Genomic DNA, 26095 nt, shown 5'->3' on the forward strand with positions numbered 1-26095 from the left:
TATAGACTGAATATGTCTGTCTCTGCCAGTCTCCTTTCTTGAAACCTGATCCCTCATGTGATGGATTAGGCAGTTGGGGCATTTGGAGGTGATTAGGTCATAAAGGTAGAGCCCTCATGAGTGGGATTAGTGCCCTTATAAAAGAGAGAGCTCCCTTGCTCCATCTGTCATGTAAGGACAGTAAGAGAATGGCTGTTGGTGAACCAGGAAAGAGCCCTCACCAGATGCTGAATCTAACAGTGCCTTGATCTTGGACTTCCCAGTCTCCAGAACTGTGAGAAATAAATTTCTTTCTTTTTTTTTAGTACTTTATTGTCAAGTGAAAAATAAATTTCACTTGAAAAATAATTTACTGAAAAAATAAATTGTTGTTTATAAGGCATTCATCTATGGTATTTTGTTAGAGCAGCCCCGTGGATGACACATTTTATGCCCTATAGTAACTATGTGTTGGCTCATCTCTTTTCTTTTTAAGACTGTAAGGCCCTTCATAGCAGGTGTTTGTGTTTTTGTATCCCTGGAAGCTATTTCAGTGCCTGACATAATGGAAATATTCCATGAATATCTGCAAAATTATTTCAAACATGAATATGTATGCAAAATGTATAGGTATGCATGCAGTTCACTTGTTTACTTAAATGGCAAAAGGGATTAAGTATCTTTGTTTTGAGTTTGCTGTTAGTCTTCTAAAACAAAGTCTTGCTTTATTTCTGTGCACACATAAGGCACGAGTTACAGAGGTAAGGAAGCACAAATAGCATTAGCTTTGACCATTTCTCTTATGGGCCTTTTGGGCCTCCAGCTTTGAAGACAACTGTGGATTATGCATGAATGGGTTATTCCTTTTCACCCTTTTATATTTGCCTTTCTCAAAGTGATCAACAATAAGTGGACTTTGGACAAACGTCACGTGCCAGGATAGGATCCTACCATTATGCAAAAACACCTTGTGGACTTATTTTCTATTTATAGCACTAAGTAATCTTTTGTATATTTGTTCCTAATGTCACAATGTTAAAAGGTGGATGGCATTTTCCTTTTTCTTGCTACCATATCAAAAGGAATTTTAAAATTTGTATTTCACAGATGATTGTCAAAAGTGGACGGGAACATAGACATCATTTTACACAAGAGTGTCTAAGGATCAAACTACAGATGTTACTTCTGGACGCACATACCACAACAGCTCATGTGAAAGGACAGATGGTGCCAAGCATCAGCAAGAATGCTGAAGAATGGAAACTCTCCTTCACTGCCTTGAAGAGTGGAACACTCAAGACAACTATGTGGCAGTGTCTACTAAGGCTGGACATATGACTCCTCAGTTCCACTCTTAAGTAGATACCAAACAACCATGGCCTTAGGCTCACCAAAAGCCATACAGAATAAGGTTCACAGCAGCACCTAGAAACCATCCACATGGAAAACAACAAAGTGGATAAGGTATGTTCCCCAAATTGAATACTATACAGAATGAGGATGAATGAGCCACAGCTACAGGCAGCATCATGAATTGATCTCACACAAATAAAGACAAATAAATTAAGTCAGACACTAAAGAATACATACTGTAACAATCTACTTATGGAGGTTGAAAAATAATCAAATAGAAGCTACAGTGTTAGAAGTCAAGATGTGGTTTTCCTTCATGCAGTGGAGGTCCTGGAAAGGACCGGAAGGGGCTGGGAGGGGGGCTTCCAGAGGATCAGCAACATTTGTTTCTTGAGCTGGTTGCCTGGACTTGTTTGCTTTGTGAAACTGCATCAAGATTTGTATTTATAATTTGTACTCCTTTCTATATGCCATACATCAACAAGAGGTCAACAACAGCCACAGATAATCTGAGGAGTAGAAATGGAGTCACTTGTACAATCTCACATGCAAAATGACAAGATTTAGGGCTGGAACATACGGAATAACTTTTAAAATACAAGATGTATTCATTAAATGTGTTGCATTTGAGGTTAAGGCACATCCTAATTTTCAATACATGACATGTGGGGAAATACTATTGTTCAAGATAAACAATAGTTTAGTGACCAAAAAACAAACTAAAAATAACCATAAGAAGCTAGCATTTCCCCATTGTGGACTTGCATCCTATTACTTGTTGCTTGGCATAAACGTCTTTGGATTGTAGATGGTCTGGATTTTAAAAGAAGACTTACCTGGTGAAACCAGACAGCTATGGCAATTTTGACAGAAACCAATTTCCTTTCTAATTCTTCATTCAAATTTTCTAGTGGGAGTAGATGAAAAGGATCACTGGCTTAATTTTTGGGTTATGACACTGATATTTAGATACTCCATGAATTGCTCATGTTTTAAATTGATGCTCTACAGTAACTAATCACCTGTGAGTGATTTGAAAGAGTCTGGTTTTTGACTATGGAGAGTTAAACCTATCATAATTACACCAAAGTTAACACTGTCACTTGATGGAAATATCTAAACACTGAAAATATTAAATATCTTTAAGTCTTAGAGGTGGAAAGGACTGATACTACTTGATTTACACCAGAATTATTCTCATGAAATATATCTGAAGCCAAAGGCTTGGTGACACTCTAAGTTAATATAATTTTCACTCACCATAAAGCCATGTCACATGCAATTATCAGTACTGGATTTGTTAAATGAGCCAAAAATCTAACCAATAGTTACATAAACAAAGCAAGAAGGGCCTTGGCTGAACTGTTCACAAAGAGTCAGTTGATATTAAACGGTCCATGGGAAAACTGTCTGGAAGTCGATGTCTCTTATTCTTGAGTCATAGTCTGCTTGGAGACTCTGTTATTGACCAAGAACTGACCTTTAAATGAGCCAGTAAAGTTCTCTGAGCCTTAATTTCCTGATTGGTAAACTATAGAATTCAGATTAGAAAATCCTTATGATCTACAGTTGCTTGGAAATGACTTTAGGCCAAGTATGTAATACACACTATTTTCTATTATACTTTCACTCCTCTTGCCTCAAACCTTTATTCAATTTTCATTTATGTGGTAGCTCTGAATGGCTTTCTAGTGTGGGAATAGAGTGATTACTGAGATGTATTTTTGCATACAAATCAGGACAATACAAAAGCCTCGATATGAAGATATAATGGGTGAAGGTAGCAGTTCTCATTCTGTCTTTGCTTTTGATTAAAAGAAATCATCTACTGTCTCTTACCACTTTATCTGGTTGCTCTTAAAGTCTCAGATAATATTTCCAGGTACCATGGGAACAGCAGCCAATAATTAACCCATATTTAAGTAGAGGAATGTCTTGGACAGAAATTACAAAGGACTGATGAGACAACTGCATTTGCCTGCCTTTATCTTTTGTGATGGTTTTGTCTTAGCCTCAGATAAAACTTCCCTACAGAAATACGCATTTGGGGTCTGTTACCTGGACAGTGCAACAAAGGTCAAAGAGAGAATGACTGATGCTTTTAATTTGAAGATAAAGACAGAACTAGAACCATGGTGAAACTAAGTACCCAAGAGGGTAATGACTTGCCCAAGGCAGGAGATCGGGGTCTGGAACCCAGGTTTACTGACCAGCCTGGTTTTCTTTCCATTCACATATGAGCAAGACGTGAAGTAAAGCAGAATCTTAACACAGTTAAGACATACTAAAAATGTCAAAGTGAAGCATTTTCCTCTAATAGGGTTTGACCAAGTTATGTTCTTAATATAAAGAATTCTGCCTTCCAAGCTCAGAGCTCTGCCTACATTGAGTTCTAGCTATCAACACTAGCACAGAAGCACCGCTTTATGAGAAATTATGCCACAGACAAGAAAATATACCACCTCAAAATCTTCTTTAAAACACGTGATTTGAGTTTGTATGTGGAGGCATACCTCTGAGTCATAGAACTACTGGCAGGAGAAGACACATGAGATGGATTCTTAGAACTACTGCATTTTGGCCCATCGACTCAGAAAAAGGCAACTCTTCCATCTTTTATCAGGTAATAAAGGTAGATGGTGCAAAGATCAGATAATCTCAAATAGCAGATAACCAAAGGGCAGTATTTACATAAGAAGTTTGCATTTAAATTCGAACATAGTGTGTTCAGTGTCATGTTAGTTCCCAAGGTATTAAAATACAACTTTAAAATCTACTGATGAGGAACAGAATCAAGAAGAAACTAGAAGCTATGAGCAAGCAGCTCATTCCTTCCCCTCTACATTACCATCAAGGAGTGGTCTGCAAAGGAAATATGGTGACCTACAGGTATGTGCTATACTTCCTGTGACATGGACTTTGATAAGATTAATCCTTAAATGTTAAAAAGGACATGCTTTCATAGTAACTAATAGAGGTTTATGTAAATGAGTGTGTTTTTGTTTTTCATACATATGTCAATCTGTAGAGTGCACTGTTAAAGCAAACAAGTATTTAAAAAATCTACAAAGCGGCAGACAACTGTTTTGGCCTGTGATTTTGACAGTCATTTATTGTCCTTTCAAATGAGAATCTGTAGACTCGCAAAAACCCATGAGCTTTGAGCACGTGCTTTTCTAAAAAAAAACAAAAAAACAAAAAAAAAAAACAAACAAACCAAAACCAAACAACAGTTAGAATTTGGAATGATAGTTTTGCTCTGGAAATACATGTATTTTTCTTTTAAGAAGAGTTTGCCCAAATGGTATTTACAGTTCAGGGTCCATGGTAACACCACAAATCTAAGAATGAAAAGTTCACTTTTTGATATTCACACTGGCCAGATATCAGATGAACTCTGCTTTTCATGAGGAGGGTGGAGCATCATGTTCCAGAGGGAGGCATAGAGTCTGACTGGGATCCAGCAACCAATGCCACTCAAAGTTCTAGAGCACTTGTTCCCTGCCCTATGAGGTGCTAGAATCTGGACTCAAAAGGGTATTCTTCCAACATCTAGAAGAGCAATGAAGAAAAGGGAATAACAAAGCAGGGTCAAGAACTAAGATTTCACATTCCTTAAAAAATTTTTTTTCAATGTTTATTTATTTTTGAGAGACAGAGTACAAGCAGAGGAGGGAGAGAAGGAGACACAGAATCTGAGGCAGGCTCCAGGCTGTCAACACAGCCTGATGCGGGGTTTGAACTCACGAACCGTGAGATTATGACCTGAGCTGAAATCGGACTCTTCACCATCGAGCCACCCAGGCACCCCTACATTCCTAATAAGAGTGCTAAAAAAAAAAAAATACGTGTTCTTTCTCCTGATTCTATCATTTAATAAGAAGTAGGCCATAGACAGAAGAACATATATACTTGTAGCAAAAGTGAAAACATCATTGACTGGGCAGCTCCCCAAATCTGCTGCCAAGCCACCATACCCTACACCTCAGGCCAGATAGCCTACAGGTAAATATGTGTGCGTGTGTCTGTCAGCCAGTCTCCATGACAACCTAGAACAGGCATCTCTGAGGTTACTGCAGTAGCTCTAAGCCAACAGACTAGTCTCAGTAGGGCTGGGTTTTGAATGTAGGTTTTCCCATCCTAGTCCCTGTACATGGCCTCAGCCCAGGCAGAATGAGATGATCTGTGCCCAAATCTGAGCAACAAACACTTGGAAACAGCCCCTGAACTGATAGTGAAGAATGGAATGAGAAAGCAGTTGAGAGATCTCGGGGCCTCAGGCAAGGAAGTCTTTAAAAGAGTCTCTCAATGTCGTATGTGAATCCACAGAGCGAGAAGAGAAGAAGGAACATGGAGAAAGAAAGCACATGAGTCCCACCTCCTTGCCTGCCTGCCTGGCAGCCATGAGGAGAGCTGTACTTGAAAGCCTCTGAGCCTACAGTGGAGAAGGGGTCTCTCTCTGCTGAGTTCAGTTCCACTTCTACAAGTGCTGATTCCTCCAGGAGAAAAGGACAAAGTTTCACAATATATTTGTGCTCCACTGCACTTACTATTTGGTTCAATGCCTTTAAAAAATCCAAAACAAAACTTGGCTTGAAACAGGACCATTATCCCAGAGCACCAGTATTTTTCCGCTGTTGGGACAGGCCAGCAAAATCAATCAGCAGCAGCTCCAGATTTTTGTTTTAATTTAAACCTAATAAATTCAGAACCAAAATACCATGGAGGATGCAATCTATGGATAGTTCACTGGGCATATGGTATGTACCAGTTCTCTGCACTAGATGCTGAGGACAGGTGCACTGTTTGGTGAACAAAACCCAGAATTCCTGCCTTCACAGATCTTAGAGTTTAGTGCAGTTCTAGTTTGGAAGCAATTCTTTATTCAAAAGAGTATATTTTACCTGAAAATACCATCTCCATAATACCGCCAGGGCTGTGGCTGGAGGAGAGATCTATGCATTTTGCCTATATAAAAATCCCTCTGGGAACATAAACTTCATGCTTCTTTAACACCTGCTCTTAAGAGCTTGTTTTGTTGGGTGCTTGGCAACACTCTTAATAGAAGGTCACTAGGAGTAACTGACAAGGATATCTGATTACAAGCTCCTTAAGGAATAGAGCAGAAGCCTATCATGTCACGGTCTCCCCCAGGACTCACACAAACATGCAATAAACGCGCTTGCTGAATAACAAATCTCTTCAAATGCTTCCTATTGCAGTGAAAAGGCAAAGCATATTTCGGATTCCTCACACTTTTGGTTCAGGACGGTGGCTGGAATTTCTCTACAGAAAAACACCGGTTACAACTACACTGAAGAGAGATTGAATTTTAGGGTAGATCATACTAGTTTAACACCTTCATTTTACGGATAAGAATGCCTAGAGCCAGTCATGGCTTGTAGGGGCAGATCTGAGGCCAGTGAAGTCTCTAGGGCTTTGTGCTCTAATCTATAATCTACACACCTCTCCATCACTGTCCTTCTGAAGCCAAACATGAATGACTAAATGTTAGTTGCAAACTAATTTTTCTTTGGAACTCAAACTCTGCATCTGCTCTAGAGTAGAAGACTTCTGAAGAAGTCTTCAGAAAGGTTAGTTCTAGTGAAAATATGTAGTAATTGTATAAACATCAGGAAAACTCAAGTGTAAAATACTGAACACAGAAGATTCCTTTCTAAAGCCAAAGAGTTCACCCCAATAAAAAAATTCAGTATATTCACATACCGGCCGTCCATGAATGCTTTCATAATATAGCAGAGCTTTCTGCAGTGCCACCTTCTCATTAGCAATCTGGTCTTTGGTCATATCCTGAATACATAAAGAATAGAGAAGTGAAAGAGGGGGAAACATTTATGAACATCCCAACTTCTTTATTTAAACAAATTTTCTCAAGTAGCGTTAAAGAGAATCCTCATACAATAATTCCTCTGAGCTCTATTCAAAGCTCAGTTAGGAATTAGCTCTTCCTGACTTTTTTGCTTGAAGTATGGATAGCACAGCAGAGGCATCATCAGCTACTTTTATCTCCCATGTGGCAGCAGAGGCACATTGAATACTGAGGTAAGCAAGGTGGCAAGGCACATGGGGCTCAGCTCAATGGCCCAGGTGGTGACTACAGTCGCAAGTTACACAGTCCCAAAGGTCTGTCTATAATCCTTCAGACTCATCAAACTGTCTGTTAGCCTGAATGAGATCCTTCTATGATCTGTACAACAGAGTTTTCTGCTTCCAATTTGTAGTCATAAACCAAAGTACCTACAGTGATAACACTCGGAAGCTGTTTCGTCTGCTTCCATAGACATCTAAGAGTGTGGAAGAAGAGGGTGTGGGAGGTCTGCAAAGGCGTCACCACATCTCTCCTCCCACTGGGACCTATGTGTTGGGTCCTGTGTTTCTACCATGTTGACTGGAATGGTTTAGGACTACCAGTTAGCTGGGGCCTTCACCGAATCACCACACCTTAATGTCCTCAGGACGATTGGTTTCTGCCCGCTTCTCCTGGAGCTTCCTCTGGATGGATTCCAGCGTAGCTTCAACACTGGGCTTTATTGCTTTATCCATGAGTTCTTGCTTCTTCTCATCTTCCTTCTCAAGCTGGGAACCAAAACTCTTGGGGAGCGTGTTGCTTCGCTGCCGCATCCTGGGGGTTAGGTCCTCTTCAGATATCTTTAGTTTTGACTCTAGTTGAAAAGATTTGGAGGTGGTGTAACATGAGAACTGATGTCTGCTGAACCCAGATTGCTTTTCTGTGGTGGTAATAACTGTTTAGCCCCATCTTTTTAAATTTATTTTTTTTAATTTTTTTAATATTTATTTATTTTTGAGAGAGAGACACACACAGAGTGTAAGTAGAGGAGGGGTAGAGAGAGGGAGACACAGAATCCAAAGTAGGCTCCAGGCACAAGCCTGATGTGGGGCTCCAACCCATGAACTGTGAGATCATGACCTAAGCTGATGTCAGACACTCAACTGACGGAGCCTCCCAGGCTCCCATCTTTTTTTAAAAGAAATTATCTTATTATAACAGTAGTTGAAATCCTTGGGTTATTATGTAAAAGCCTGAGAAAATGTCAACGTTTTCTTAGATTATGTGGAATGTTTCACTAACCCAAATTGCTGGGAAAGCTTTAGCTATGCAACATCCATGCTTTGTCCACACCAACAGGTTTGCTGTTCTCAGAATGTGACAGATGTTTCCTATACTCTCTCCCTTACTGCTTACAGGTATTTACTTATTCAGCACTCAACTGCTGGCCCAACTTTTCCTGGATAACTTACATACCTCATTTTGGAGTTATTTTCCTTTTCTATTCTATTTGGTTGTTTACAACTATCTCCTAAAAGATAGCATGCTTTTTGAGGGACAAGGATCAAATTCTTTTCATATGCATCTGTGTTTAATAAGTGTTGAATTGAAACCACCATACTTAAATTCATGATTCAGCTAAATGGAGAAATGCTACAGAATTTGCATCTTATCTGAGTTGACCTATGATCGAGTCATGGACAGACAAGGACAAGGGGTCCCCTGAACACCACATGCACTGGGAAGCAGAGACAAGGAACTGGTCTTTTCTAAAATATTTCAGCAGTGGTCAAGATGTGGTGAGATCATGAATTGCACAGGTGGCTTGCTTTACAGAAGTCATGCTATGGGTCTAGAACTTTACCTACCTTTAAGTTGTTTCCGGAATTTGGCAAGGTCATTTGTCCATTTTAGAACCTCTGGATTGGCTGCCTTGTCACTGTGGGAAGGCTGAGAAAAGGGAATAGTTAACATAAATGTTTTCAAATTGGGCAGGAAAAAGAAAAGTTTGGTGATGGGTTGTTTTAAAGAGGAAGGGAAAGTCAAGTAGTACTGGAAAAAGAAATTAAACATGAACAATCACAGCAAACGTCACAGGTGTAATTCCACTATCCTTTATGTGTGGTTGTTTTTGATACTTTCAAAGAATTCCTCAGAGGCAAAATGCTGGATTTCTAGGAGGTCCATGGCCCCTTTTCATGAGTTGTTTTCAGGCTGTCAGGCTAACAGAACAGAAAGCAGGGGGGTGTATGTTTTACACTGTAACCACCATGCAAATGCCTTTTTGCCACTCTTGGGGGCCATGCTAACTAAGATAGATCTGGGAGTAGAATGAGGTCAGTGCTAATGAAGTTTTAGAAGATAATCTTGAATAAAGTTTTAGCCAACTAGAAGATGTCATTTAATGATTTTTCCCATTCCTTTTCATTGATAAATGCATAAGATGTCGACTACAACGTTCAATTATTTGTAAGAATACCCTGTGCCAGGAAAATGCTGATACATGATGATTGGGACTTATCAGCGTTTACTGCCTTTTTGTTTTGAGGCTCTCTAGAAATCTCCCTTGACCTTCCATCGCTCCTCTGAGCTGCTGACATGTCATCATGTTAGGGGACAGGAAGGGTCAGGGAGAACCCTGCAAGGAGGCACTTACTCTGTACTTCCTCTCTTCTTCAAATCGATCTTCAAACTTCCGGATCTTTTTTTTAAGGCTCTGTATCCTTCGTGTGAGCTGGGCAGGTGTCAGGTCCTCCTGCTCATCATCGTAGGACCCAAGAGAGGAGCTCCGTCGCCTGTGAGGGACACAGTGTGGGGAACTCTTTGCCTTGGGGAAAGGGATGCAGCATGGCGGGGGGGGGGGTGTCCCAATGGTCTTCGTCCTCTCAAATAAGAGAAAGTTGACTACCAATTTACTTTATGACCCTGAGCTCTATATGTCCCATCTATTAAATAGGTCTAACTTTCTCTTGCTCACATTTACAATTAGCAAAGATTGGACTGAACAATGTGCTGCAGACCCCAAAGTTACACTTTAGATAAGCTTTGGAAAGGATGTGCTAATGGAAATTCAGTATGTGATGATGCAGTTAGGTCAACTGAAAAATTACAACAGAGCCTGCATACTGGGATGGAGTATTCCCAGTAGGTTCTTCCACAGACTTACAATTTAATTTAAAAAATTACTAGCCATCGACACCATTCCTGTTCTTTCTAAAGTCATGGTGATGATGCATTTGCTTATCAGCAACGCAAACATACCTCATGAAAGAATGGGAATTTGGGGGAGAAGGAGGCACTTCCGTGTCATCCAGGTATTGTCGACTCTGCCCATAAGCATAGAACCGAGGAGAGAGCATGGGGTCACTGTCCTCATCCAGGAGCTGACGAATCAGGCACCCAGCCTGTGGGGAGAGACGCGCTTCATCCGAGTCCACGTTCTCCTGCTGCCACGACAAGCTAGGGACGGGCTCTGGAAAATATGGAGGGTAAGAAGTCAAAATCGCTCATAAAAGCATAATTGTGTCCAGGTGTTAGATGGAGGGAATGGGGGAATTAAGGAGGATACTTGTTGAGATAAGCACTGGGTATTATATGTAAGTGATGAATCACTAAATTCTACTCCTGAAACCAAGTCTACCCTATATGTTAACTAACTTGGATTTAAATTTAGAGAGAGAGAGAGAGAGAGAGAGAGAAAGCAAGCATAATTGTTTCCTAAGTTTTCTGAATGGTTTAGGATGCACTGAATTTGGGAGGCACAGAATGATTTCAGGTGCAGATGGACACTATGCTCCAACTGAAATCATCAGTATATCTGAGAGCCATCATCTATCTTCTCACTCTATCCTCACTTGCTTTCAAAAGAGAAGTCACCAGGGCTACCTGGAGAAACAGCCTTAAAGAAGGTGAGCAGGTACTATACACTTGCAACCTCCCCTGCAGATCGAGGACAGTAACTTTTTCATATGAGGGCATTGTGGAGAAGAAAAGCCAAGTGCGTCAGTGAGAGAGAGGTTTGGCATCATGGATACAACATCCATCAGGGAAACAACCAGAGACTCAAATTCATCTTGTGAGAGTACATTTACCTAGGGGTTTGCACCCTCCATTTGGGTCTTTCAGTAAGCTGTTCATGTGCTTCTGCTTAGTGTTGGGATTAGCACATTTAAGATGCATGTTTTGCATTTGAAACTTCAGAAGCTGCTCAAGACTATAGTCAAAGTAAGGTGCTTACATAGATTAGTCAAAAACAAAAAGAAGAATGCCTTTCAAAGGATAAATCTGTACAAATTATTTTAGTCTTTAAGGAAAAAAAAAACATACTTAACACAACCTCCTGATTTGTCACTTTTGGAGGGAATAGGGTGATATTTATTTCTCTTTCCCTTAAGACCCACCTCAATATATTCCTTTTCTCATTAAAAAAGTCCTACAAGATCTTAAATATAGATCTTGGATGATGTATGGTATTTCATTTGTAATACTTCCTGCATTAAAACAAATGTTATGTTTTAAGTATACTTATGGATTACTGTTACTTACACAAGGCTAGAATTTGGCCGTGCTCTGAAATTTTGGGATTCCTAGAGCTTGAATCATGCAACATTTGTTCTTCCATCTATCAAAGTGTTTATCAAATCTACAAAATTATCTTAAACAAGTACCTACTCAGTACTTTATTTAAAAGGATCATATTAGGAGCCCCTGAGTGGCTCAGTTGGTTGAGCATCCAACTTCAGCTCAGGTCATGATCTCATAGTTTGTGAGTTAGAGCCCTGCGTCGGGCTTTGTGTTAACAGCTTGGAGCCTGGAGCCTGCTTCAGATTCTGTGTCTCTCTTTCTCTCCTCCCCTCCCCTGCTCATGCTCTCTCTCTCTCTCCCAAAAATAAATAAAAACATTAAAAACATTAAAAAAAATAAAAGGATATTATAATCATAGAACGTTAGAGCTGGTTGAAACTTCACACATCATCTAATTTAGTGATTTCTTAGCCCTGGCTGCACATTAGCATCACAAAGGGAGATACATAAAACTTCTAATGCACAGATTGTCACACCACCTAACTCAATAGAATATTTAGGTGAGGGCCCAGATGTGATACCTGTCTTCCCCCATCCCCAAAACACACACACACACACACACACACACACTTTCTTTAAAGGCCGCCCAAGAGATCCTAAATGCATTCAGGTTTGAGAACCACAGATTCAGTCCAACAGAGAACAGACAAGGAGAGTGCAACCCAATGAATTTAAGAGCAAATACCTAATCAGTGACAAGAGTTGGGACTAAAACTAGATCTCCTGACTTGAAGCACAGTGTTTCAGTTTAGTAAGTGCCAGATGCTCTAATAACAAGGATGACTGTGACATGTTTGAAGACTCCACAGTAGGAGAGGTAAGCACATCACTTACAAAAAAAAATTAACCTCACATGGAATGAGGTCTATAGGGTCTCAACATTTAAAGAGAAAAAAGTTGGGGCGCCTGGGTGGCTCAGTTGGCTGAACGTCCAACTTTAGCTCAGGTCATGATCACACGGTTCGTGGGTTTGAGCCCCGTGTCAGGCTCTGTGCTGACTGCCAGCTCAGAGCCTGGAGCCTGTTTCAGCCTGTGACTCCCTCTCTCTCTGACCCTCCCCTGCTCACGCTGTCTCTCTCTCTCTCTCCTAAAAATAAATAAAAAACATTAAAAAAAAATTTTTTAAAATAAAGAGAAAGAAGTTATCTGGGAACTCAGATGGTAATAAAAATTATTTTTAAAGAGGAAAGCAATGTTATAGACAGATTTTTGTCCACTTGTCTCCAAAAGTGGCAAAGAACACACTGGTAGATGTACTTGACTGAAGTGAGTTGACCAGTTGCCCCTCATATGCACAAATTCTTGCAGTGGGCTCCTCCTAGGTGTCAGGGTTCAGATACAAGGAGCTCCAAACTGCCGGCGTAAAAGAATAGAAAACGGATTGAGGGGTTAGGGTTGATGAGGGTAAGTGGAACGTAATCCCTAGAGGAATAAGAAAAATGGAGTAAGTTGTAGAAAATGGAAGTATTAAGCTGGCTAGACTGTATCTTTTATTTCATGATATTTCAGAAGACAGCAGCAATTTTCTGTAAGAAGTAGTATCAGTGGAGTCTGGCAGTGAAAGGGTTACGATGGCTTACACAGTGGTGCAGCAGGCAGTAACCTCACCCCAGAGTGGCAAAGGAGCAAAACAAGCAGAGGGAGGCCAAGGTGGTGTGCGGGGGACAGAGGGCACTGGCAAAGCGAAGTCTCATGTTGATATTGGCATATGGGTACGCCGGCCAGTCTGACATTTCCACTCATCACAGTTTAGTTAAAAAAGGTATCATCTTAGATCCTGAAATTCCTGAGTTTGTCTGAACCTAGCAGAATGTTTCTTTAGAAATAGAACAACTCATCTTTCAGTTTTTAACTGTGTACAAAACAAGAGTGTGTGTCTGTGCCCATTATCTAAACATGTCTCCAGGCAAAAAATATATTGTGATGCTGAGTTAACTATAAAATACTAATCATGGAATGAAGTTATGCTTTGTGGGTAAAGTGGGGCCATTCATCGGATTTCCTTTTTGTTAACCCAGCTCCATTCCTGACCACTCACTTCTCTGATTAAATGTCCCAATGTGTCCTTTTCCTAGAATCACCAGTGGTATATATGAAAAACACAGCTGAAGCAATTCTAGCTTATGGGTGACATATTCTGTTAAAGGATAGTTGGCATAAATGAATTCACTAAAAAATGAGAAATGTAAAACCATGATGAATTTCAACCTTAAAAACAAAAGTTTATGTTGCATCATTAGTATGCATGAGAACAAAAGTAAAGCTTCTCACTCAGGCAAAATGAAATGCTTGTATTTCTCTTTCCCTTCTCTCTCTCTTTTGGGGGGTTTCCATGGATTTATCCATTTACTTTTTTAATTGAGGAACAATTAACATACAATGTTATCTTAGTTTCAGGTGTATAACATTCAACAACTCCATACATTACTCAGTGCTTATCAAGATAAGTGTACTCTTAATCTCCTTTATCTATTTCACCTATTCCCTCCACTCACCTTTCCTCTGGCAACCAGTTTGTATGTAAGAGTTTGTTTTTTGTTTGCCTCTTTTTATCTTTGTTCATTTGTTTTGTTTCTTAAATTCACATGAGTGAAATCATATGATTGTTGACTTTCTCTGACTTATTTCACTTAGCATTATACCCTGTAGGTCCATACCGTGTTGTTGAAAATGGCAAGATCTCATTATTTCCTTTTATTCTATACAGTCTTATAATTTATACACATAACATACAGTTCAATAGAAGTAAATCAATAAAACCAACTATTCCTCTGTTTTAGTTTGAAATGACTTAAAAATACAAGGCCTACTCATATTTTGATAGCTGACACTTACCTGGACAAAGAAGAATAAGAACAGTGTAGTAAATGACAGTGTGTCCAAATGCAATGTTCTGAGCATACAGTCATTGGCCATTCCCTGTTCTTAGTTTGGGAAATAGTTTACATTTTCAGCAGTAATTCTAGAGCAATGAAATGGATGAAGATATTGCAAGAAAATTATCCAAAGGGAAAACAGAAAAGATCTGATGCTTCAAATTAGATTTTCATCTTAAAGCATCACATAAAAGAAATGCATTTTTATGTCTAGATCAGAATTCCTTAGGCACAGTGATTTTGGCCATGTGTCTTGTCACAAAGAACTCTGACCATAAATACGGCATGTCTCGCTATGAAAAATTAATCCACCAGGACAGCTGACATCACAGCAGGTCAGAAGTAACAGAGATAAAAGCTACCAAAGTAAAAAAAAAAAAAAAAAAAAAAAATCGGTCCTGGGGGAGTCTCCATTCAGACACTACAGTACACATGGAAATAAAGGAAATTCACTGTGAGAAGAAGAAACATAGTGGTCATTGGGATATAGCTACTCTCTGCTTAGCCAGCTGGATCCATTTGCTCTACAAAAGACAAGTGGCTACTAAGATAATTTATTTAAGAAATCTGCCTGAATTAAGGGGGCTGATGTTTTCCACATCTCATTTTCAGCTTTGTGCTATTTAGAGTCATTGCTTCCTGGCCCCATGTCATACCGCCTTTCAAGGTGGCTGCTGAGTGATATGAGGAGGTCTGTGTACATCCCAGACACAGGAAGATGGAGAGGGTGTTTACTGGGGAAATCCTATTATAATGATTTCCTCAGTGCTCCAGAACTTAACCTTACAACAATGGTAGTCCTCACAAATTGTTCAAATAATTTGGGTTACAAGGAGCCTTAGGAGTCAGCTTTGTCAATTCAAATTTCATCCTTAATTTCCATAAATTTGTTTTGTCTCTGTTTGCAAATTTAGTAAGGAGGTTCCTGATTGTTCCATTTAAGTAATTACTAAAATATAAGGTACAGGCTAGAGCTGAGGACTTTCTTTACGAGAATACCCAACCTGTTCCAACTTTGATCCATGTATCTGCACATTTACATACTGTTGCCTAATCGGATACTAATTCACTGTATAGAAGAGCTGACTGTCTTCTATACTTTCCACATCTGACAGGGCATTGGAGTCCCTATTAACAGCCCAGCCACTGACTTTTCAGTGTAACATTTCCCTAATCCAGAGTCAGTCAGTTTCTGTCTCTCTCTCTCCCTCTCTGTCTCTGCTTCTCTCTCTCATTCTCATACACACACACACACACACACACACACACACACACACACACACGGTGGTTGGTTTGGTATTTGTCCTTGGTAATCAGTGGAGGATCCAGTAATTATGGACTCCTTTTCTGTGTTCAGAGCCACCCACTATCATTAGGTAGAACTGGGCTCTGGTTTCAAAGAAGGCAAACTCAGCCTGGTTTTTCTTGAAACCATGCTTGGAAACATTTACGGAAGATAGCAATAACATCAACTAACACTCACATAGTGCCTGTGAAGTGCCTGTACTATGCCAAGCACGCTGCATATATTAGATCCTTTAATCCTTGCAACAAACTTACTGAGTGAATACTACTCTGTTATTCATTATTATCTGCTGTTACACCTATTTATTTATTTAATGTTTTTATTTATTTGGGGGGGGAGGGGGAGGAGGGAGAGAAAGACAGCATGAGCAGGGGAGGGTCAGAGAAAGAGGGAGACACAGAATCCAAAGCAGGCTCCAGGCTCTGAGCTAGCTGTCAGCACAGAGCCTAACGCGGGGCTTGAACCCACGAACCATGTGATCATGACCTGAGCAGAAGTCAGACGCTTAACGGACTGAGCCACCCAGATGCCCCTGCTGTTAGACCTATTTAAAATGGAGAAGCTGAGGCTGAAACTGTAACACATTTACTTACTTGTCAACAAAGCTGCTAAAGTAGTAGAGCCAGGATGGAACCCATGGTGTGCCTGGCTCTTAGTCATTATGGACTACTGCCTGCCAGGGCAGATAACTGAAATTTCTGAGAAAGAGTCCTCTGAGAGGAAGTCAGGAGATTTGTTATCTCAAATCATCATTTTGCTTCTTTTGGTCTCAGTTTTCTTATCTGTATAATGGGAGACTTCAGTCAAAAGATCTTTAAGATCCCTCGATTCTTTATCATTCTTTTAGAGCATTTCCTTTCCAAAGTTATTTTTGATAAGTAGTGATAAATAGGAAATAAGAAGTATTTTATGCCCTTTAAAAATGTTCTTTTAAAACTTAATTTCACTATGACAAAGTTAATAGAATTGCTGAGGGTTTAAACCTTAATCCTCCACAAATGGTACCCTCAAATAAACATGAATTGGCTGATTAGGAACATTCTAATTATGCGACTCTGAAGGGCTTTCCCCCTCTTTTTTAAAAGTAGGTTTCACACCAAGTGTGACACCCAATGTGGGGCTTGAACTTACAACCCTGAGATCAAGACCTGAGCTGAGATCGAGTTGGATGCTCAACTCACTGAGTCACCCAGGCACTCCTGAAGGGCTTTAAATAACAAATAATAGGACATTTGATTTGTATATTCATTTCATTTTGAAGAGTAGAAAAAACAATAATGCCATGTGGATAGATAAAAAATGTGCCCTGATACATAGCTACATATAGAGAAAAAAGAAAAGAAAAAGCATGTATTACTAATCTGCCAACAAGCATGATTAGACTGTGATCCTAGGCTGTGGAATCTGTATTAGTTTCATTTCTTTTTGTTTCCCTGATAGAATATGCCCCCGAAGCCACAGGACAGCACTGCCATATGGCAGCATACACTTCTGGGGCTAGTGCCAGCAGGCTCTCAGTACGCACCAGCTTACCTGGGTTCTGTAATCCCACATGAGTAAGAGAGTATGGACTGAGGTGTGAGGATGGGGAACAGACAAGCAAACCAAAATAAGGAGGCTACATGGCATGGTGGCTTGGAGACTTACAGCTGGATGCTGGCTCAGAGGGTTTTCGTAACTAATACTTTCACTTATAGATTTTATTGCATTGGTTTCACATTCACAGTTTAAATTAGTGCGAAGAGGACTCCATACTGCAAAGCTACCATTTTGTTTCTTACTGAAGCTATGTGTGTGTATATATATATATATATATATATATATATATATATATATATGGTAATGCTTCCGTGACTGGACTTATAGCTCTCAACCATCCTTTTCACATCCTGAACCATCCTGAACTACAATTACTTTATTTTGACTATACTGACTGTCATAATGTAACTTGAAAATTTAAAATAAATATACAATAAAAAACGGCCACTGAAAACAGTAACCAAATAAAGAAAACAGCCTTGAAATGAATCCATGTAGATTTTCAAGGTATGCAAGTCACTAACACAGTAATTGACAAAAAAGTTAAAACAACTCCTTTCATTAATTACATGGATAACACAATTAGCCTTTCCAAGCCTATTGTATTTTTTCTCCAATAAGCTTTTCAAAATTACATCTCGTTTCCCAATACAACATAAAATGTTGATTCCTTCATGTTATTCTTATATATCTAGAAGAGAATTCTTTATATTAAATAATAAAACAGTTTTAAGGAAACTATAAGTTAGTTTTCAACCATACTGGAGAAGATTTTCATATCGGTTTCTTAAATGAGATCACAAATTGATGACTGACCAAGGTAAGAATAATCAAACAGTCCATTTCAGGAGGAGGAAGAATCTACCAGTCTCTTTACTCAATACACCAACATCATGTGGCTAATTTGAATTCTGCCCCCAAATCCTAGTTTTTTTATGTCTCAAGTTTTATGTTTCTGATGTGAGAAGAGCATATTATTATTATTATTTTTTAATGTTTTATTTATTTCTAGGAGAGAGAGAGAGAGAGAGACAGCGTGAGCAGGGGAGGGTCACAGAGAGAGGGAGTCACAGACTGAAACAGGCTCCAGGCTCTGAGCTGGCAGTCAGCACAGAGCCAGACACGGGGCTCGAACCCACGAACCGCGAGATCATGACCTAAGTGAAAGTCGGACGCTTAACCGACTAAGCCACCCAGGCGCCCCGAGAAGAGCATATTATTGAAACCCAAATACAGCATTTGTTTTGACTACTGCCTTTTTCTTTTATTTGGGTAGCAGTGGCTCCTGTGTGACTTTTTTTGAAGGGGAGGGGTTGTTTTTAATGTATGAATTTAAAACACACCTCATTATTCCAAAGTACAGAAAACAAAAGAAGAACAATAAAACACTACCCAGGAATGTATCACTTAAATTAAAAACAAAACATAACAAAACACCCTGCAATTTTGTCTAGTGACCATATCATGAGCTGGGCAGATCGGAGAAAATCCCAGACCCACTGCCTAATTACACGGTAAAGGGCTAGAACATGTTTCTTAGACTGCAAAGACGGAGGACTAGAATAAAAACAGTTTTGTTTTGTTTTGTTTTTCCGCTTCACCAAGCCATGGATGCAAGGAGCATAATGGGATTGTTATTTTCACCTCGTGATCTGTTTAGATCATCTTTTGGTTCTTTATCTAAGCTCATTAACATAATGAGTACTTTTCTGTTTAAAAAGGGGTGGGGGAGAAGACAAGGAAATTCAGGTGCTTTGGAAAAGGACTGATTTCTTGTAGCTGTGATTCTCTGTGCCGCTGTTCTGAAACCAAGCACACAATCTCTCCCTCTTTGTAGCCTCCAAACACACATGCTGTACAGAGGCAGCTGGGCATGCATTTTGGATACATGCTGATATATGTCTGGAGGCAGACACATCTATATGAAAGAAGAGCAGCCAGAGCCTTCCTGAAATACAGTTTGGACAGGATGAGGAGGCCCTCTTTTTCCTCACAAGTAGATTTCTAATGTTCTGCCAAAAGCTCTAGATAAATCAATCTAACACACTGTATTACAGGTGTCCAAGCAGAAGCACTTTTTATTGTTCTCTTTGATGAGCAAACCCCTTAGGTTGGCTAACCTGGCTTAAAAAAGCATTCTATCCATAAAAGCAATCATAGAAGCAAGACAAACCAAAGCATCTTTCTTGAAAAAACGGAAAGGAGATTTAATGAAGGAGGTAGATGGTGGGTGTGGAGCAGCGGGAGGAGAAGCCGGGTGCCCAGGTGAAGTCCTAAGTGTGTATCTGTCCCTTAGTCCCCTGCTCGGTACTACGAGAGGGAGAACACATGCATCAGCACTCCCGGTGAGTTCAGAAATAAAAACGGCTGCAACGTGCCGCTCTGATAGAGGGCAAGCACGTTTTCTTTCTTAGACTGCAATTACTCCTGGCAACATTTAACGTGACACATTCCTGTGCCGAAGAAAGGATTTTCAGTCATTAAGAAATGCAGTTACTCCAACACCCATTGCTTTCATACATCCGTGTGGTTACGTCCCTTTCATTTATGCTACTTTATATATACTCTGCCAATATTAAAGCATCCAAATAGCGGCCGACCCTACCTTCCCAGCTCTTCTCATCACACAATGCAGTCAGGTCCAGCTCAGGCACTTCGGAGACAAAGCTCTCCTGCTGCTCCTCGGCATCTTGAGTCCTCTGCAGTTTGGTGTCAGGTATGCCGGGGTGCTCCTGAATCTTCATTGTGGGGTTCTGCAATAACAGCACAACGTCCACAAATATCTTACTGCTCACCAAAACCCAAAAATGTCTGCAGCAGTTCTGGATGAAACCTCCCAAGCTGCGGCCGTGGGTGTACCCAACACAGAAATCAAAATCATAGCTTGATTCCCCCTGGATACTAGCTGGCCACCTGCATGGAAGAAGCGACCGTCCATCTATGCTCCTTTAACTTTCCTGCTATGAGGAAGAGGATTTCCAGGAGCTGCTGCCCCTCCTGGTAACTGCTGGCAGCTGACAGTCTTGATGGTTACTGATTGGGGCCAGGCAGGAGGGAAAGGAGTTTGTGTTTCCTTAAAGGAGTACGGCCCTGCAGACGGTAAACAACAACAAAAATCCTGTGACTGCCGTTGCTAAGGCTGTAGAAGCAACATGGTGTCTCCTGCGTGCAGACTTCTTTGCCCCGTAGGCAAGCAGTCCTGCAAGGCCTGGAGCAGAGGCTGCGTGCTCAAATGCCCTCCTGCTGGCCCTGCAGGCTTAGATCAATTAAACAGGGCTAGCTGCACATTCCCAGATTTCCTGTGGTTGTTTTCGCCCCAAGTGTGGGGAGCACAGACTATTTATGGAGGAGCTCTGGGTATTAAAGCATTGTTGCGCAAATTCAAACAGCACAGGGGTTTGGCGGCTCATCTGGGCTAGCAGTAAGGAATATGGACTCTGGAAATGAGCCAAAATGACACTGGGAATGGGTTTTTTTTTTTTTTTTTTAAAGTAAAAAGCCAAGAACTGGCAAGTCAGCAATGCATAATTTATATCTTACAAATATCCAACTGTCACTTGTTTTCCTAATATTCATCTAGTCTGAATATTGAACACTTAGCTCCACTTGGTTTCGCTCAGTGGGGGCACCTATCCTGGGCTGGGCTCTCTGGGGGATGGGAAAACCCTCTTCCAAAGGCTGCTGTTTTAGCTAAGTGATTTTATGGTGACAAAATCTGCATTGAAATTATTTTTTTTACTTTGTTTTTTGGCATCTTATAAACCCAACCATTGTCATTTTCCCTTCTCTCATAAGATTATAAACCAATGTTTTCCCATAAATACCCTTCTCAAGTAGCACAGATCTGTACAAGAGATTTTTGTTAGAGAATAACTGGAAACTTATTTTAGCAAATATATTAAGTGAAAAAAACCTCAACATCTGGAAATCATAAATGATTCCATTAATGCATGAGAAATGTTCTTCTGCTTAAAATAAGCACTATTAAGACTTCCAGCTACTTTTAATAGCTGTTCAACCCACTTTGATATCCAGGGGAATACACGGGGGCTTTTACTATTATATTTCCATGAAATGATGAACAAGGGGCTGCTATTTTCTTCACATTTGGAATAAAATGAAATATCATCAATCAGTTCATGATGAGCTCCTAAAGTCAGATGAAACTGCCAAGTAAATCTGGGGCTTTAAGACACCTCCAAAATGCTGCTTGTCTAATGGGGAAAAACAGATTATGCACTTATGCCACAAAACTTATTTGTTCCTGCAGCTGAGTCCTAAGTGGACCAGGGCTGAATAACCAAATCCGGCACTCAGCTTTTTAAGAGTTACAGGGTCAGTCACTGTGTGTCTCTCTGTGTGTGTGTGTGTGTGTGTGTGTGTGTGTGTGTGTGTGTTAGAATCTGCATACAGCAAATAAACATTTTCTCAATACTTTCAGCACTGGTTACACTTAGAGACATAGAAAAGAATATAAAAAATATGATTCCATATTGTCAGCGTGACTTCTTTTGGAAGAGCATGTATCAGCCCCTGACACAGTGGAACGGATGTGGAGTTTGCCTACAGGCAGACCTGGGCTTGCCGTGTGGCTAACATTTACTAGCTCTGTGTTCTGGCTGAGCTGCTTCATTAACACCACCAATCTTATAACGTTCCTCTAAGATCTGGGAGAAGGTAAGAAAGGCCACTAACACAGTGCCTGGAGCATAAGAGACACACACGGAGGCCACCACTGTTTTTTCATTTCTGGGCCCCATATGCAGATGAGGAAAACATTGCCGTATTTCGAAATGCTAGAGAGAGGTGTTGGAGATGAGGCATGTTCAATGGCAATTCGAAGTGAACTGTGTACCTCAAAGGGTGGAGTTTTAGATGCATTATGAACAAAGAAGAGAGCCTCTCGGGTTCCCGACACAAGTTGGCACCAGCAATTTTGTTGTGGGGGTAGTGTGGATGAGAGGGGTTGGGGAAGAGCAAGTGCCAAGGCAGGCACCCAGGGGGTTCGCAGGGAAAGGGGTTCCTAGGGGCCACCCCTCAGGACAGGAAGGAGGCGCTGCAGATGATGAGGGTGTCAGGTGAGCAGACATTGGATTGAGAAAGGCCTGTACGCTCAGCTAAGTTTGGATTTAGCCAAACTTAGATAATGGGAAGCCATGGGAGGAGTTTAGAAATGGACAATAATGGTAAAATGTGTTTTCCAGGCTAATGCCTTGCAGATGGAGATGAACGCTGCTGGAAGGGCCTGCAGGTCCAAACACTGTGTTCTGTAGGCAGCCTGTGTCTCTTCCCAACACCAGACTCTGGCTTTGCTTCCTGCGACGACTGCGCCCCCTCTGGGCACTCCGAATCCCACAGTGCTTGACATGATACATGTAGGATCCTGAAACTCCACAGACACACAAACTAATGTGAAAACATGTACTTTTTATGACTGCTACCTCTGTATTAGCACCCATTTCAAAGGCAATTGAGATTACAAAATTTTTTCTGCATCTGAATTATCATCCATTTCAAAGAAAATTGAAATGAGAAAAATTAAAGGCTCCCCCCCACAAATGTACAGATTTATTCATTCCTTCAACAGCATGGTGTGGGGCACCCACTCTGCTGGGGTGTGAGACACGCAGGTTCCCAACACTGCGGGAGCTGACATTTTGTGGGACAGGCTCAAGAATGCTCAGGGGAGTTCTGAGGACAGTTGATTTGGGGGGCAATACAACAGACCCTACCTTGTGAGTTAGTGACCTGCTCTTTACGGTGTTCCGATGAAGTCCGAGAGTCAGCATGTGGGAGAGGGAGAGATTCCGCCTGGGGTGGGAGGCTGGAATAGATACCCGCCCCCCCAAGATCCTATTCTTCTAACAAAGAGAATCAGGTGAAAACTTTTTTGTTTATTCAATAATAACATCTATCACATGCTATATACTTGTAATAGAGCTATTATGTTGTGTACTACAGATGCAAATATTTACTCACTTATTTAACAAATAATTTTTTAGTACTTACTATATGCTAGGCCATTTTCTAGACACTGGAGATACTTCAGGGGACAAAATAAAGTCTGTCCTTAATGAATCTTACAGGAAGTGACAGTAAACAAAGAAAAAATGTTAGGTAGTGATATGGACTATGGACAGAACTAAAGCAGAGTAAGAGGCATGATGAAGGTAGGGACACAGTCTGCTATTTTATATTGAATGGTCAGGAAAGGCCTTTCCTATGAGGGGAGAGGCCATTCCTAAGAGCAGAGATAGGAAGGAAATGCAGAAGGGAGTCATCCATAGGAAGAGCATCCCAGGAAGAAGGAGAACAAGTACAAAGGCCCTGAGGTATGGTAATTCTATTTAAGGAACAGCAAAAAGATCATTGTATCTGGAGTCACCATATAAGGGTGTTTAAAATGTGCCACATGCAATGGGGTATTAGTCATACAATAGATCTATATTAACTTACATAAGCTTCTGGACTTTCTGGTTGATTTTTTACACTGTAGTGGAGGGGTCTCTCTTACATAAACTGAGCCAGGTTGCATAGCACAGACACACTCGGCACAGCACTCACCAGCACATCCACATGCTCAGCTCTTGCCCAGTGTGCTGTGGTCCCTGAGGTTGCTCTTTCACTTGCCCCCTGCTCCCTATGTCTGGCCTCACCGGCCTCACCAGAAGCTGACATGGCTGCCTTGCCTGGGGAGGCAGAGTGGGCTGCTGGTGTGAACCCGGGGTTTATGTGCAGATGGGATCTGGGATGCTGCTCAGAGCCACCCACGCTGAAGCAGTACAGGCTCAACAGCAACATGCCGGCATCAAATACTCTTCCTTCAAATGTTAGCTAGCCTAGTATGAGTGACGCACCTCTCCAGATGGCTCCACACGCTCTACTGGTGCTCATCATATGGTATTACTGTCTACTTGCTTGTCTGCTTCTCCTACCAGATCATTAACGTTAACATGTCAAGCATTCTCAAATTCCAAAGTATTTCTGGTTTCAAATTTTGTTGTTTATGTGTCTTATATCTTCAGTTGAATCAGAGAGTAGATGAGTTCCAGTAGTCTCCCTTCTTCTGAAGGGGTGCATTCCAAGACACCCAGAGGATGCCTGAAACCAAGGATTGTACCGAACCCTACATGCACTATGCTTTTTCCCCACACACACACACCTATGATAAAGTCTAACTGATAAATTAGGCTAGGTAAGAGATGAACAGTAACTACTAGTAACATAGAACCCTTGTACTGCATACTGTAGTACACGTTATGTGAATGTGACTCTCTCTCAAAGTGTCTTAATGTATGTACTCACCCTTCTCCTGTGATGCTGTGAGATGACGAATGTCTATGTGAGGTGAAGCGAGGTGAATCGTGTGGACGTTGTAACGCTGGGCTACGACTGACCTTCAGATGACATGTCAGAAAGACAATCATCTGCTTCTGGACCAGAGTTGACTGTGGGTAACTGAAATCACAGGATGTGAAACCACAGATAATGGGGGACTACTGCTATTTCACAGTTTTCAACTCAGAGATCCTTGTGTTGTGAGGTCACACACCAAACCCTTGTCAAAAATGTTGCGCCCTATGGAAATGCAAGAAAATATTTATGACTCTCGGGAGAGACAGTGTGGTGTGGCAGACAGGGGATGGGTTTTAGAGTCAGAGACCTGAGTTTCAATACTGGCTGAGTAGCGGCAAGACCTTCAATGAAAACCTTTTTGTGTGTTAGCTTCTTTTTTTATAAAGTACAAGACTTCATAAAGTTGGTGTGAAGATTAAGTGAAAAACACATACAAAAATGCCTAGCCCATAGTTATTGTAAAAAAATGCTACTTCCGTGGCACCTGGGTGGCTCAGTTGGTTAAGCATCTGACTTCGACTCAGGTCATGATCTCATGGTTTGTGGATTTGAGCCCCATATCAGGCTCTGTGCTGACAGCTAGCTCAGAGCCTGGAGCCTGTTTCAGATTCTGTGTCTCCCTCTCTCTCTGCCCCTCCCTTGCTCACGCTTTGTGTTTCTCTCTCTTTCAAAAATAAATAAACATTAAAAAATGCTATTTCCAATTATCCACTACCTCCTGTTCACATTCATTCATCTGGCAAGTGTTTATGGAACACATACTATGTCCTATGCACTGGGATTACAGGAATTAACAAGATAGGAAATTTAGTGTGGAACGAAGACACTGAACAGATAAGTACCAGTGTCATGTATGTTATAAAAGAAAAAACAGGATGCTAGGGAGCAAATACTCATAGAGCTCACCTTGCCTGGGGCCTCAGGTGACATTCCATGTTCAGGTCAAGGAACCATTAACTACTAGTCTACTCACCTGATCTTTGTCAAGACTTGCCCCTATCAAACTGGGTCTGGCTTTTTCAATTCTTAGACTTCACTGATTTTGCTCCTTCCCTGACTTCAAATAGTTGAATTTTTGTTCCATCCCTTCTCCCTCCCTGCACAGGATATAAATAAGTAGCCTAGTGGCTTGCCAGAGCTAGGAGCGATGGTATCAGAGAGTGTACTGTGTAATGTACTTTGCAAAGGAAGGAACCACACAGTGTTAACAGAAGAACCACAAGGAACCATAAACATTTACTGTTTGGCCTGACAATAAAGGAAAGTGGACATAACAAACTTCCAAAACTCATG

The 26095-nt window shown here is 40.8% G+C and overlaps 1 protein-coding gene across 2 annotated transcripts in view; it reads right to left on the reverse strand.

The window, feature by feature from the left end:
* LOC120221181 (protein FAM13A) overlaps window positions 1–26095 on the reverse strand; it is a 283092-nt gene that overhangs the window by 16536 nt on the left and 240461 nt on the right. For both annotated transcript variants that reach the window (XM_039218435.1, XM_039218436.1), the window contains 6 exons: window positions 20052–20199; window positions 10403–10613; window positions 9798–9936; window positions 9010–9091; window positions 7795–8015; window positions 7060–7143 (listed from right to left, as the gene is read on the reverse strand). In XM_039218435.1, coding sequence (XP_039074366.1) covers window positions 7060–7143; window positions 7795–8015; window positions 9010–9091; window positions 9798–9936; window positions 10403–10613; window positions 20052–20199 — 885 coding nt within the window. The remainder of the gene's footprint in view (window positions 1–7059; window positions 7144–7794; window positions 8016–9009; window positions 9092–9797; window positions 9937–10402; window positions 10614–20051; window positions 20200–26095) is intronic.

This window comes from Hyaena hyaena, unplaced genomic scaffold (assembly GCF_003009895.1).
Source record: "Hyaena hyaena isolate Hyena2069 unplaced genomic scaffold, ASM300989v1 scaffold_764, whole genome shotgun sequence".
Classification (NCBI taxonomy): Eukaryota; Metazoa; Chordata; class Mammalia; order Carnivora; family Hyaenidae; genus Hyaena; species Hyaena hyaena.